The following is a 16,425-nucleotide window of genomic DNA, read 5'->3' on the forward strand; positions in this document are numbered from 1 at the left end:
GCACTACAACAATGGAACCAATTACCTCAGGAGGTGCTGAGTATTCCAGTGCTGGAGGCATTCAAGATAAAATTGGATAACCATCTGTCAGATCTACTTTGCTATGGATTGCTGCATTGACTTGGACTTGATGGTCTTATAGGCCCCTTCCAGCTTGCTTATTTTGTGATTCTATGATCCTGTGAGAGTAGGGCTCCCCTAGCAGAATGCAGTGGGGTTGGCAGGGAAAAGAAGAGGGGCTGGCGGGAGAAGGTTATGGCTTCTGTGGTTGTGCCCTGCCAGTTACTTCAAGAAAGGGAAGAAGGTAGGGGAAGGTTGGGGAAGGAGCTAGTCTGGGAGATGCTCAGAGCTTAATGAAAGCCTAGGGACAAGTGGGCCAACATAAGAAATGGATACATATCTACTGGTTTGTTATTTTGGTGTGAGAGGTACAATTTATGAACTTGACCTGTTACCAAAGGGTATACAAGTGAAAAAAGTTTGGGAACCACTGCTATAAATTAAATAGGGTCAGAGAAGACACTAAACGTGTTCTTGACCAGAATAGAACAGGAGACAACATGGAGTTTGGTATGTCTTAATCGTGTATACTTTTTCTGAGTGCACAAAAACTCTTGGTATCCTTGCCTCAGCATGATGTGCAAAGCTTGATTGCCTGCATGATTGGTGTGGCCAGCTACATGGCCATCAGACATTTCTGCCTGGCTTCCTTAATGAACAGAGTTTCTTCAAAGAGAACACGTAGGAGGTCAACAATACAGGGCTTGCGAAAACAGAAGATAAGGCATGCTTTATAAAGCAATTATGGACAGCTCTGGCAACTCTAGGAGCAAAATTTGACTCTCTTCCCCCCCCACCCCCCTGACTGGTCACGGGCCACATCTTCTCCAAAATGTAATATGACCACATATTTTCAACAAAAAGGTTGCACCTCTGATAAAGGCATAATACTACTGGTGCAGAGAGAATAAATAATCGAAACAAAACAAAAAGTATTGTGAGAACACAAAGACTAACAGATCTGTTTGTTTTTAAAGTAGCACACGTTTGTTCCTATTTTTATTTTATATTTGTTACGTCTGCTGAAACAGACTAATATAGTTACCTCTTTGAAAACGACTCCCTAAATATTAACAAGTTTCATTGGCCGTAAGCTATTGTGCACGACAGCCCATTTCATCAGATGCGGCCTCATATATAAAGAGTTGCCTGAAACACAGAAGGGTCACCACGCAAGTCCATTTTCTGCCCAACAGCAAGACAGTTTAGAAGAAAAGAGGGGAAAAGTCTCTAGATCTAAACAACTACCTTTCCACATTCATGAGATGCAGAGTTTTTATTATTCCTCCAAACTCTACCCCTTTGCAAATCTGAATCATATTTCATAAAATAGTTTCTTGATTAAGATGCTGGGTTATCATCCATCACTACTTACACATCCAGACATTCCTACACCCACCACATTCTTCTTAGGTGATGAAGCTATAGCCCTCCATCAGCAGCTGCAAAAGGAAAGCGAACTAGTGACTGCATGCCTCAGCACCAGTCAAGGGACAAAATGTATGTCTGATAACAGCTTAAATCACAACACTGTACTAGTGTTAGGAACAGTTAGAATGGTATAATGACCAGTAAAGTCCCAGAACTCTAGGAGTTGCAACCCAAAAAACACACATCTGCGTACTCATAGTAGCTACAGTATTGCAGCCTGGGGCATCTGAATATTCACTGAGATATGAAATTCACTCGGTTACCTTCGGACTGGCATCCTCTTTTAACTCGACCTGCCTTGCAAGGTTCTTCTGAGGAAACGATAAGGAGGAAGAGAGCTATGGGCGCCATCTTAAGCTCACTGTAGGGAAAGCAGGACCAAAACGTAACAAACAGGCAATAACAACAGATTGCCAATACAAGAGGAGAGGAAGGAGCATTGAAAGATGTACTTCCAGATTTCAGAAAGTAGATCTTTCAGACCAGGGTTGGAATTCAGTCAAATTCAGTGGGATACTTCTACTTAGAAAGTCACAAGCAAAACTTAATGGGGATTTGTGTGAAATCCTGTAGGGGCCTGTAATGAAGTAATTAAGGTGTGGTTGTATTGCCCTCTTCATACATTCTCCAACTTGTGGTAGGAACTATGATTCTAGAAGAAATTATTTCTCTATCATATTCTCCACATAGGTAAAGGTAAAGGTAAAGGTTCCCCTTGACAATTTTTTGTCCAGTCGTGTTCGACTCTAGGGGGCGGTGCTCATCCCCGTTTCCAAGCCATAGAGCCAGCATTTTGTCCGAAGACAATCTTCTGTGGTCACATGGCCAGTGCGACTTAGACACGGAACGCTGTTACCTTCCCACCAAGGTGGTCCCTATTTATCTACTTGCATTTGCATGCTTTTGAACCGCTAGGTTGGCGGGAGCTGGGACAAGTGACGGGCACTCACTCCGTCGCGTGGATTCGATCTTACGACTGCTTGGTCTTCTGATCCTGCAGCACAGGCTTCTGCGGTTTAGCCCGCAGCGCCACCACGTCCCTTGGTATTCTCCACATACTGGTGTTTTAATCCCCCCCACCCTACATTTGTTTCTTGTGGCAACTGCCTGTACTGTAAAACATTGCCCTTAACATCCAGGATGGATATGGACATGTCAATACAAAAGGGCTTGAGTGGAGAAGTCAAGCATACAAGATGCTCCTTCTTTTTTGCTTTCCATCCAATACGTAGTTGCATTTCATTCAGTTTTCAAAAATCCATTTGTTTATTTAAGGAAAAATCACTTCTCACTTAAAAAAATCTCTGAGTGTTCCATCATAAAGGCAGGTACAATAAAGGACCGCCTTCTTCCATATGAGCCTGCCCGTCCTCTAAGATCAGGCCAGGAGGCCCTTCTGAAGGTGCCATCCCTGAAAGAGGTGAGGGGGATGGCATGTCGAAATAGGGCCTTCTCGGTTGTTGCCCCCCAACTTTGGAATGCCCTCCCCTAGAGAGATGCACCTGGCTCCAACACTCTTGGCTTTTCGGCGCCAGGCAAAGACCTTTCTGTTCAGCCAGCATTTTAATTAAACAATATTCCCTAGCTGGCCATATGAGCAGCAGGACTTATTAATTTTAATGTTTTAAGAATTATTTTAATATATGCTATTTTATATTGTCTTTTAAAATGTTTTTAATGTTTTTAAGTTTTAATGTTGTACGCCACCCAGAAGCCACTGGCAATGGTGCAGCTAAAAAATATTGCAAATAAATAAATAAATAAATAAGGCCAAAAGTTTAAAATAATAAAATTACGATGAAATGATAAAAACAAAATAACACTAAATTGGAGAACAATTGAGTCAAAAACTCAGAGAACTGATATTCTTAACGATCAGGCAAATAATCAGGGAAGGATCTCTAGGCAAAGAAACAGATCTTTATTGAATGGTGGAAACACTCAACATCAAATGTCAGTTTTGCGCTAGCATTTAGGGAGTTTGCCATTACTTCTTACTTGCTTATTCATTAATTTATTCATTGGCTACATGTACTATCATCTGGATGACAAAGGTTAATTTCTGTCAGTGTTAATGTGCAATAGTTCAGGATAAATGATGCAGGGATCCAGTGAAACACTGGGCGCACTATGATCCAGTACTGTGATATATCTTGCTAATATAGTGGTTTTCTCTAGATATTACTATTGGCAATCATTATTACAATTTTTAATCTCTTCCTTAGGTGGGCTGTAATGAATAGGATGAGGCTTTGTTCATGAATGTCCCCCTCCCCTCTTTTTTAGAGTGAATATAATGACTCCCCATTTTATAATTTACTTGAGCACTGGAGGTTTATTGAAACAGAGCATTGAATTGACCTGCATACCTGTGTCGCAAGGATGTTGTGAAGATTCATAATGAGATGTTTGCAAAATGTTTTTTTTTTGTTTTTTTGGTAAGTGAAAAGTGCTAACTATTTTTATTACAGCATGATAGAGATCACAGCCCACAAGTGAATTAGATATTAAGCCTTATAAGGGAAAACATACCACAGGCAAAATAACACTGCAGTTATTTTTCTAACATCCAGCACTTCATTAACTACCATGCAGAATTATATAATTCTGTGGAAAAAAATCACTGGGCAAAGTTTATAATCATGGGAGGGAAAAAAATGTTCTCACGGATTTTGCTTCTGTGCAGAGTCTTCAAGGTCACTCAAGAGTCCCTGTAGCTTGCTGGAGCTAAACCTTCTAGATGCACAAAAGGGTAAAGCTATGTGTTTTGACTTGGGCCTACAATTAATTCTTATAAAAAGGACACAGCTGACCAAGCCGCATCTTTGAGCACAGTTGGCCCCATTAGGAGGCGAAGATCCACAGCCTGAATTCATGGAATTCAGCTGTTTTTGGTTTTTTTTTTAAATCGCTGACAACTAGAAATGTTCAGTCATAATTCTTTCTCTTTTCCTTTTTTTCAAAAAAAAAAGCTTTGTGCTCTTTTTCCTCATCTGAAGCTCCAATCTTGCAGCCGCAAGGATTCTTAGCATAGCTGGCCCTGGGTATTTGGCTGCTTGAGGTAAAGAGCAAGATGACGGCCCTTCCGTTCCATGTACAGAAACTGGATAGGCAATTGAATTGTGTGTTGGTGGGTGGGTGGGTGTCAGCATTAGCAAAAGAAAGAGGGTCTTCCCCTCCAGTGCACCTGAGACAGCCACTTCGCTTCGAGGAACTGAGGTCTCCTCCATCAACAACAAAGACTACTGCCTCATTTTGCACAGTGGTAAGACCTTATGCATATCACCCTGACCTTAGAACTTTTCATTGATGGCACTATGATATCAACTGATGCAGAAAAATATGCTGAGTACCAACTATCTTGATCATAGCCTGCCACAGCCAGTTTTGTCTGTCTGTCGATTTGTTTCATGTGTGATACAGAGAATCATGAAATGTATTAAATACCCATGTATTAAAATCTATGGCAAGCATTTATGTAAATGAATTGATCTCCTTGTGGAAAACTGGATACGCCAAGAATATGGAGTGGCCCCAAAAGCATGAAATTAGCAAACTACTGAGATGATTATAGCAGGTCCCACTCTGATGATAAACCTCTTTCTACTTCTGACCCACAATCAACTTGCAAGAGCAGTTCTTTGAATTATGTGAAGTAGCACAACCAACAAGTTGGTGGTAGAGGGAGCTAATTAAAGATCAAGCCCATTTACAACGAAACATTCCATATGAATCACCATCAGGATGATACTGCACATGGACAGAGTCTTTAGCGCATGTGCAGGCTGGTTAATGTATACAAAATGTGCTGATCATATCTAAACAGAAGATCCCATTGAGTTTTTACCGAGCAAAAAGTCCCAGGAGCTGAGCAAGGCAATACTGAATCTAAATAGAATAGGTCAGGAATATTGGCCATCTGCTGAATGGTAAGTCTCACCAGCCTAGCAACCTACAAAGATTACCACTGTCAAAGTAGAGGAATATTTTTTTGTAATTGATGGAGACCAGCACGTGTGCAATGGCAACACATATGTAATCTATCTTTACTATGCTAGTGGGACTTCCTGCTTAGCAAAAGCTCAGGTGAAAGCTGACCAAAGATTTTGCATTGTCTTCTCTATCCTTTAGTTTCTGTAAGGTTGATTATCTCTACACTGGAAAGAACTAGTTTCTTTACATCTCAAGCTGCATCCAGTCTTACATCTGGTTGAAATTATTTCCACGTTCCTTTGGTGAAGGGAGTTGTGCAACCTGACCTCCTCCAAGAAAGGCCAGATGCCTTCTAATCCAGTTCACAGAGTTCCTGTTGCAAACTTCCTGCTCTTTTTCTAATGAACACTCACCTTTCATGGGTTAACCAAACTGGCCTGGGCATATAAGTTCATATTTTGTTTAAGGAATTAATGTTTTGAACATCTGCACTTCAATAAGAGCTCTGCAAAACCTGGAAGCTTGAACTTACAGCATTTTGAACCTTGGTTGATACCATCACTTCCTCCATGAGATTGATGAAACGGGTAAGATTATATCTGATCAAGAGTCTTGAGGAGTCTTTGAGCAAATCTATTTATTTATAAGATGAGGAAACTAAGCATGGGGAAAGCTGTCTGTTTCAATTGCTGCTGCACTAGAAATTTTTAAATCTAAAGCTTTCTGCATCCCAAATATGGGAATAGCAATTTTTTGGGAACACTTCAAAAAGATCTGAAACAACTTATCCCACATTTGCTCTGGCTAAATTCCCAGCATAGACAGGAACACATTGTATGTCCTGCCATCTATGTATTAAAAAAGAGGGCCATCTCAGAAGATGGGGGGGGGAAGTGGTGGCAACCATAATTCTTCAATAACATACAGTGTTTCCCCTAAAATAAGACAGGGTGTTATATTATTTTTTTTGCTCCAAAAACGCGTTAGGGCTTATTTTCAGGAGATGGGTTTTTTTTTCCACGTACAACAATCTACATTTATTCAAATACAGTCATGTCATCTTCTGGTTGCTGCACAATGGTGGAGGGCGGGGTTTCACTTAACTAGGGCTTATTTTTAGGGTAGGGCTTATATTATGAATGGCTCTTTCTGTTAGAGTTTAAAAAGCCAAGACTTTACAAATAAGTATCCCCATGACAGGAAACAGAATTATCATATAGGAATTTTCAACTGGATTTCAGGTGTGTTCTACTGATGATTTTATTAATACGTAGTGTTGTGCTGGAAATTTTGAAGTGTTCTCAGAATGAGGGAGGGAGGGAGAGGGAGATTGGCGCTCCCTTTTGGGGATATAACATTTTTGGGAAATGGGAAGACAAAATCATGACATAGTCTTCATTCCTGAAGCTGGACACTACATTACTTTCCCTCATATCTCTAACAGGGCTTAGAGAAGAAACTCTATTTTAAGGATTTGCAAAAAAAAAAAAAAAAAAAAAAAGTCTATTTGAGTTTTCCCCTAAGAACACTGGTGAACATCAGTGAACATCAGTGGTGATAATCTCTTGGATTGACTATTGCAATGCTGTCTACGTGGGGCTCCTCTTGAACTTGACCCAGAGACTACAACAGGTCCAGAACGTGACAGCCAGGCTGGTGGCTGGTGTGAGCAAATTTGAGCCTATCACTCCAGTTCTGGTTCATCTGCACTGGTTGCCCGTTGTGTCCTGGATCAGGTTCAAGATTTTTTTTTCTCTCTCTCTTATATATATAAAGCACTCCAAGGTTTGGGACCATGTTACTTGTTGGAACATCTGACCCTTATATCATCTGCCTGACCCACCAAATCCTCCCAGACCAAGCTTCTCTAGGTAGCCACCCCGAGGCCGGCCTGAAAGTCTTCCACTAGAGGCAGGGCCTTCTGTGTGGTGTCCACAACCTTATGGAATCAGCTCCCAGAACAGCTACTCCTGGCTCTGTCCCTTTTGTCGTTCAGAAGAAACTTCAAGACTTTTTGTTTAGGGAGGCAATTCATACTGGCCCAGGTTGAAATTTGGTTCATCTCCTGTCCTGCCATTTATGTGAATTGTTTTGATGCCCTCTGTTTTTTTTTTATACTGTGAGTGTTTTAAATGTTTGTTTAGTTTTGGTATTGGTTTTAATCTGCTGTTGCACTGCCCAGAATAGTGCTTTTGCATGAACGGGGTGGTATACAAATGTAAGAAAGAAAGAAAGAAAGAAAGAAAGAAAGAAAGAAAGAAAGAAGAAAGAAAGAAAGAAAGAAAGAAAGAAAGAAAGAAAGAAAGAAAGACACAATTCCTGAAAAATGTAACTTTTGGGAACTCTGAAGAAAGTGCTGATCTTCAAAGCATGACAAAAAGTGATGAACCAACATTTCTAAGAAACTTTCTGAGATTTTTCTTTTTCTTATTTCCCTAGAAATAGCAGGCCACTATTCAGACACACCCACCCACATTCGCCACTGGTTTATTTTTTTGGTGGCTGCCTGCCTGCCATCACAATCACCGAAGAGACAGGGTTTCATGGAGGAAACGAAATTATCACCAAGCTGCCAGCCCAACTGTTATTGTTGCCACATGAAGTAGGAATGCAAAACTGAAAAATCTTTCAGCAAAGAGAAAAAGAAAAAACAGTGTTACAACTCCTTTAAAAATAAAAACAATGGCCTCCCTTCTGAAAAACTGTTGGGGAATTTCTTCTCCTTGTGAAATTTTGCCCCCATCATTTATTTCTCTTCCAACAAATGTCAAAAGGCCATTTTTGCACAGCAGTATTTATTAATTTCCTCAGCCATCTTCAAGTGCTTCTTTTCAATTTATAAGCAGTCCATAAGTATTCATCAATAGATAAATAAATTACTAAATTAAAATATGATGCATATCATGCAATCGTAATCATTTAACTGTCTAGAGTTTTCTACAGAGATATACTAGGTTGTGTTGTCTTCCGTCTCTTCTTCCACACTTTCTTCCTAGACAAAATGATGTATCCCTCCTTACATGCCTAACATCCAGATGAATAATCATGATGGCATCCAAGATAGATATGTCAGGTGAGGTAAACATTCTAAAACAGAACAAACCCTTGAGCGATTCCTTGGAAACATTTGTACCTGCAACTGTCACAATGATTGTCTCACATAATGCACCTGAGAAAGGAGCATTTGATGTCTGAAATGTCATTTGAATTTGTGAACTATATGGTGATGCATAAAAACCTTCCATCAAGAACTGTGAATATTAAGTTAATAAACACATAGGAACCTTTTCTACGGTACATGTAACACGCTACTTGCATATTGGCCTCTGATCTTCAAGGTCTTCATGATCAACCTCACAAATTTATATAAGTTATAAATTTCACCTAGAGATATTTCAGAAATCTGGTTCTTGTGATTTTCAATTCATATTGACCCTGATCTGCATGTCCTTTGGATCAAAACTCAGCTGTCTCCTAGATTTCCCATGTCTCCAGATGTTATGACACAGTTATTGGCTGAAAAATAATCAGTAGAAAACATGTCCTTTTGCCCCCATACAAATTTGACAGGTACTCTGTGAGGTCATCAGGTTTTGATGCTCCCATACAGTTTTAGAGACATTTACAGTCATGGCCAAAAATATTGGCACCCTTGCAGTTCTGTCAGAAAATGCACCCGTTCTCTCAGAAAATTGTTGCAGTTAGAAATGTTTTGGTACTCACATATTCATTTCTTTAGTTTGCGTTGGAACAACAACAACAACAACAAACAGAGAAGAAAAGTCAAATCTGATACAATTCCACACAGAAACCCAAAAATGCACTGGCCAAAATTATTGGCACCCTTAACTTAATATTTGGTACCACTCCCTTTGGAAAAAATAACTGAAATCAATCACTTCCTGTAACCATGAATGAGTTTCTTACACCTCTCTCTACTGGAATTTTGGACCGCTCTTCTTTTGCAAATTGCTCCAGGGCTTTCAGATTTGAAGGATGCCTTCTCCCAACTGTTGTTTTGAGATCTCTCCACAGGTGCTCTATGGGATTCAGATCTGGACACATTGCTGACCATTTCAGAACTCTCCATCACTTTGTTTGTAACCATTTCTGAGTGCATTTTGAAGTGTATTTTGGGTCATTGTCCTGCTGGAAGACCCATGACCTCTGGTGGAGATGCAGCTTTGTGACACTGGTAACTACGTTGCACCCCAAAATTCTTTGGTAATCATCAGATTTCATGACAACATTCACACAGTCAAGGCATCCAGTGCCAGAAGCAGAAAAGCAACCCCAAAAAATCTTTGAATCGCCATCATGTTTGACTGTAAGGACTGTGTTCTTTTCTTTGAATGCCTCATTTCTTTTTCTGTAAACAGTGCCATGATGTCCTTGACCAAAAAGCTCTGGTTTTGTCTTATCTGTGCAAAGTATGTTCTCCCAGAAGGATTGTGGTTTTGACACATAATTTTTGGCATACTCCAGTCTTGCTTTTTTTATGCCTTTGTGTCAGGAGTGGTGTCCTCCTGGGTCTCCTACCATAGTGTCCCTTTTCATTCAGATAGCGACGGATAGTGCAAGCTGACACTGCTGTACCCTGTGTCTGCAGATCAGCTTGAATTTGTTGGGAAGTTAATCTGGGTTCTGTATCCACCATTCATTGTAATTTTTCAGTAATTTTGTTCTTCCGTCCATGTCCAGGGAAGTTAGCTACAGTGCCATAGGCTGTAAACCTCTTGATGATACTGCACGTAGTGGACAGAGGAACATTAAGATTTTTGGAGATGGACTTGTAGCCTTGAGATTGTTGATGTTTTTCCACAATTTTTTATCTCAAATCCACAAACAACTCTTTACACTTCATTCTTTTCTCCATGTTCAGTGTCACACACACAACACAAAGGTTGAGTCAACTTTTCTCCCTCTTAACTGGTTGCAAGTGTGATTACTATATTGCCCACACCTCTTACTTGCAACAGGTGTGTCTAAATACAAATTAAAGGAGCATCACATGCTTGAAAAGCAATTATTTCTTACAATTTAAAAATTTCTTACAAAATTTTTCGCCAGTGTATTTTTGGGTTTCTGTGTGGAATTGTATCAGATTTGACTTTTCTTCTCTGTTTTTTTGTGTTGTTCCAACTCAAACCAAAGAAATGAATATGTGGGTACCAAAACATTTGCAAGTGCAACCATTTTCTTAGAGAAGCGGTGCATTTTCTGACAGAATTGCAAGGGTGTCAATATTTTTGGCCATGACTGCAACTAGCAGCCGACCAGTTGCTGAGTGCAGCATCTTGCTCTTTAAATAAAAGAAATATAGAGGAAGGGAAGGAGCCACTACATGAAAAAGTAATTTCCTTGACCTGAAAGTTCTTTGCCCAACAGTTTATGAATTTCAGAATAAATTTTGGAAACAGCAGTATTTTTCTTTTTTAAAGAGGTTTTCATTGTTCACTACTTGTTCACTAGTTGAAAGAAACAAGTGAAATTCTTTAATAACACATTGCTAGTCCTTTTTTAATTAAAAAAACCTTAAAATATATAGAAAAGGTCAAAATTCAAGAAAATGCCCCTCCAAAACAATGCTTTCAAAGCATGAGTAAAGATTGCTGGTAATGTAATAAGGTTAATAATTGTAACCATATTTCCAAAAGTAATACCTTTGTTCCTTCATTGCTTCACAAAGTGATGTATTAACAATTCTACTTCATTAAGGATTTTGCTTTCCATCTCCCCAACCGTAACCACTTAACAGATCACAGATAAACATTTCAGAAATGGCAGTGGCCACAGTTTGTGATCAGTCCATTTCTCTTAATTACAGCATCCACTAATATCAGCATCTAGGATGCCACCAGAAAAAAGTAAGTGAAATTGTATGCATTATAACATAACAACAACACGGAGATTATATAACACAGATTTCAAACCAGTTCAGCATACCTTATCACAGTAATACATACAGCAACCCTCTGTAAAGGAATCAAGTTGTATGATTCCCATATGTTGAAAGCTGAGAATAAAAGAGAAGTGGTTTCTCTAAGGCCATTTGGTGGGTAAGAGAGGAGTTAATCCCAGAACATTCTAGTTTAAAGTTCATAGTCTCCTCTGTCACAGATTTAAAATATTTCAGTTTTCCTGTCTGCAAGGAGTTTTGCAATCGTAAAATATGAACAATACAAAAAATTTTTTTAAAAAAACAAACAAATGTTAGTCTCTTACCTCAGCTGTACATACTTTGCATGTTGGAGTACCTTCATAATGAGGACCCTATAAGAAGAGCAGATATTTAGTAATCACACTGACTATTTAAGGCATACTGTGAATCGGAAAATATACATGTGAAAACACTTTAAAATGTATGCTTGGCTGTATTAAAAGCTCACAGGGCCAGACTAGTAATGAAAAAGAAGTGTTTTACAGTTTCAGTATGTGGCTAACACAACTGGAACCACTCTTGCATTTTATTTTATTTTATTTTTCTTTTATGCTAATACTCTTAATTACTTTTCAAGTCAATAAGGCACAAAACGAAAATGTACAATCAGCTTAAAACAGGGCTCAGGCTTGTAGAGTCTCTCCGATCCTTGAGAAATAATGAAGTTTATGGTATTTAAGCTTCATTCTGAGAAAGAAAATGGATCTTGGATGACAGTGAGAAAAAATACTCCATATGTACTGCTTGGTTTTTTATGATATATTATTCTGACAATTTTCTTTAAATAGTATTAAAAATCAGGATAATCTCATGTAGTTCCAGTTCCTAACACTTAATTCATGTTGAAGACCATTGTTTTTATATTCAATCTTGTATGCCACTTAAAGAAGACCACTTCATTAAGTGACTAACAGATATAATAAATAAATAACTAATGTGATCTTTCTAAAGAGATATCTTGATTACCTCCAACTGATTTGGAAGAAAAATATGTCTGCATTGAAATATTTTGGTAGTATTTACTTATTCAGATGTAATAATCCAGATAAATTCATCTTGCATTGAGGGGCATGTGCCAGACTCATGTCTCCATCCCTCATTTCATCACCCTACTACATGGGAAGGCTAATGATTCTGAAGAGGGGGGCGGTCTGCTACCTAAGACACTCTTCATGAAGGTCAGGGCCTGATTTTCCAGGGGGCCCAACTCATGCGGCAGTCTAATAGATAACAGAGACTCTTCCTCCTCAACTCATCCCCCTCCAAATTTAATAGGGTGACTGAAGATACAGTGACAGAGGGAGGCAGGACTAGAGGACTCCGCTCTATGCATGGTGACTTTAATCAAATTATAATGCCTTGGTCGGACTTGAGACAAATATTACTTTGAGAATTTTTAACTGAAGAAATTAAAAGATAATAAAAGGGAAAGGGGGGCATTATCAAAGGAAAAGAAGGAAGGGGGGAAGGAAAAGATGGTTCACAGTAGAATTTTAAACATGTCTAGACTCCACTGAGTTCAATGGGTCTTACTCGCAGGTCAGTGTTCCTGGGAGTTAGAAAGTTGTTCATCTTGAATAGGATGGGCATTAGAACATAAATTCTCCAAAAAGAAAAAGGGATTGTGTTTGTTTCTCTTTTTTTGTCTGTTCTTAAAACTTCCCGTCCTAGTGGCTGAGTTCAACAGCCTCTCCTTCAAGCATTGTTACAAAAGAATTCATTAAAGGAATAAAAAAGTCCTCCATGTTATGAAGAGTATTATCAGGTGGGTTTTGATATACACATTTTACTCTCTGTTTCTGAGAAATGGTCAGAGCAGCAGGAGTAATCTGAAGCAACTCCCTCAACTTCTCATTCCTCGGGGGTAATATATAACCTTCCTGTGTGTAGATAGCCATTGTCACGGGGAATATTTTTCTCCTACTTTCTGAAAGGATGTAATTCATAACATGAAATTAAAAACATCAAATTAGTAACCCAATCCCTGTATTCCAGTTTAATGAACTAGCGCCTTCCTTGCTTTATTGTTTTGTGCCATTGGACCAATCTGTTTTGTTTTACAAACAAAATGTGGCTTTTATTAATAAAGAAATTCAGAAGGAAAAAAAAGCCATCTTTGGCACAGTTAGAATGATGTCTCCCAGAGGCCCCCATGCTCTCATTTAAAAGAGTATTTTCTTAATCTACTGTCTGCAAATACTAGAAAGAACATGGATATCTATGTCTTTCTGTTGTTTAAAAAATTCTTTTTAAAGGTTGAATGGGGACAGCTGTGTGGTATTGCTCTATGCTATTGTGTCTGGGATGGCCCTCTGTGACAAAGCTTTGCCGTTGGACACTGGATATTCAGATCTCTGTTCGGCTATTAAAATTATCCTCTCCGGGCCAAAATGGGATGCTAAGTTTTTTCATAAACAATCGAGGGAGAGTTAAACGAAAGAAAATATTTTTTCATGGCCTGAGCATGTGAAGATGTGAAGGCCAAATGCTTTCTCCTTCTGTCACTGCAATCCCCTGAGATGGGAGGTATTGGTACTTTGAGAGAGAGTTTCTAGGAAGTTTAAATTTTCCCTCCCCAGTACAGTCCCAGGGAAAATAATCTACCATCTACTATTACCTTTTGGAGGTAAGTCCTGTTGGCTTTTCCCCAAGGTATTAATAGCAGCAGCCACGGACCAGAGTGAGGAGGAAATGTTTCAACCTCTCATCCCTGTATGCTGTGGTTCCAAGAAAATATGCCCTCTCTCTCAATCCCACTCCATTGATTGAAGTGGATCTACTTTAAGTATAACTTACTATACTAAAGCAAGCCACAGCTAGAGCAATCCCATTTTCATTAATGGAATTTACACAGAACTTGACTCACCAAATCCCCACTGATTCAATGTGCCTAATCTGGTGCAGTTTACTATGATAAGCAACAGGATTTTGGCCATATTTTGTCTCACTTGGTCTTAAAAGGCTCCCCACCACACCTCATCCACTGGCTGCATAGCCAGATGGAACACTGGGAGATGAAAAAGAAAAGAAAACACAATGAAATAAAGGAGACTAGACATGGAAAGGGAATAGCAAGAAGATTCAGAAAAGAGGGTTTGCTGTAATATAGCTATACGGATCATTTTGACAACCAAGAAAGAATATCCAAGTTAGCAATGGAAAGTGCCTTCTTTTAAATTGGCATTTTTCAGAACTAGTGGTTAGTGCCAGCTGACTCATAATTCTGCTTTCTTCTTTCCCAAACTGATACTATTTCCATTTTAAAGACAAACACAAAATTAAGTACCACTTTAGATACTTCTAGAGCTAAATTTCAGTCAAGCCACCACCTGATACTCATTTTATTTTCTATCACAGTGCACCATCCTGACACTGCCAAAGAAGCATATTAGTGCCCCAAAATATTCTTAAAATATGAAGGTGAAGGAGGGGGGTAAGGCAAGAAATGTTCTTAGATGATAGCAAATTAATAGATTTCTAGATTTAAAAAAATATCTCTGAAGTGCTAAGAGGAAACATGGCTTCCAAGCACAAAGCACAGTAGATCTCAAAAAAGAAACTATCAGCTAATTTTGAAATATGAGTTCCTTGTATTATACTGTAGCCAAGAGGATAAGCAAATACAAAAGCACTCTGATTTACTACTTCAAAACACAGGAACAGTTTTTCCTGTATGGTTCCTGTCCAACGTTGTCCATCACTAACTATGGCAAAATATTCTCAGAACAGCATAATCAGATCTCATAGTTTCATTTTTACAGCCAAGAAGGGATAGGCACGTTCCAGAGCTGTAAAGAACAGAGGAAGAATATTCCATTTCACAGTATTTGAAATGCTCAAATCTGCATTTGAAAACTTCAGAAGCAACTGCAGAGGTTATAAAAACCACAACCGAGAAGTTCTTTATTCTGTCCCCTGGGTCAGTCATCTTGTTCAATTGCTACTCACCTTGCATTGAGGAGATGTTCAGCAAAAGGGGTAAAAAATGAGCAGCATTTTCATACATAGCAGATATCTTCAAACTTTAAAAATGTAAAGCCTTCCCTCTACCAACCTGAATTTGTACTACTGAAATATGCAGAAAGTGAGACAACTACAATCAAGACAACTGCTTTCATATTAAATCAATCATTAAATATAGCCATTTTGTAGTGTTTATGAATTATCATGTTTTCATGTTACGGCCAAGTGCTAAGAGCTAAATCTGGGTCTGGTCCAAAGGCACACTGTACAGCAAACTTGCTAAATGGTTGTTGTTGTGGGTTTTTCGGGCTCTTTGGCTGTGTTCTGAAGGTTTTTCTTCCTGACGTTTCACCAGTCTCTGTGGTCGGCATCTTCAGAGGACTGGAGTAGCAACTCTGTCCATGCTCTGTTGCTGTTTGTTGGATAGTTGAGTATTTTTAGCTCTGGGAACAGCTTTTGTCCTTTTCAGGAGATAGGATGATGATGGTGATCAGCATGTTTTTGTTGTGGATGTATTGTTGTGATAAGGGGGAGAGATTATCTGTCACTGTGATTGATGGGTGTCTTTAGCTCATCTTTTTTGTGCAATGATCCTTGGTCCTTGTGGCTGGGTAGAGTTTGTTGACCTTTTGCAGGCTGTATTTTTCAGTGCTAGGAGCCAGGCTTTGTTGAGTTTTAAACCTTCTTCTTTTTTGTTGAAGCTCTGCTGGTGTTTATGGATTTCAATGGCTTCCCTGTGCAGACTAACATAATGATTGCTGGTATTGTCCAGTATTTCAGTATTTTGAAATAGAATTTCATATCCAGCTTGTTTTAGGGCATGTTCAGCTACTGCTGATTTTTCTGGTTGTTTTAGTTTGCAGTGTCTCTCATGGTCTTTGATTCTGGTGTGAATGCTGCGTTTTGTGGTTCCAATATATACCTGTCCACAACTGCAAGGTATCCGATATACTCCTGCAGTGGTGAGGGGGTCCTTTTTGTCCTTTGCTGACCGTTAACATTTGTTGTATTTTTGTGGTGGGTCTGAATGCTGTTTGTAGATTGTATTTTTTCAAAAGTTTCCCCATGTGGTCCGTGACCCCTTTGATGAATGGCAG

The 16,425-nt window shown here is 39.1% G+C and overlaps 1 protein-coding gene across 5 annotated transcripts in view; it reads right to left on the reverse strand.

The window, feature by feature from the left end:
• The window catches only part of LOC144588798 (uncharacterized), a 349,859-nt gene that overhangs the window by 221,448 nt on the left and 111,986 nt on the right, over positions 1–16,425 (reverse strand). For all 5 annotated transcript variants that reach the window (XM_078392209.1, XM_078392205.1, XM_078392206.1 and 2 more), the window contains exon 3: positions 11,650–11,697. In XM_078392209.1, coding sequence (XP_078248335.1) covers positions 11,650–11,697 — 48 coding nt within the window. The remainder of the gene's footprint in view (positions 1–11,649; positions 11,698–16,425) is intronic.

This window comes from Pogona vitticeps, chromosome 4 (assembly GCF_051106095.1).
Source record: "Pogona vitticeps strain Pit_001003342236 chromosome 4, PviZW2.1, whole genome shotgun sequence".
Taxonomy (NCBI): Eukaryota; Metazoa; Chordata; class Lepidosauria; order Squamata; family Agamidae; genus Pogona; species Pogona vitticeps.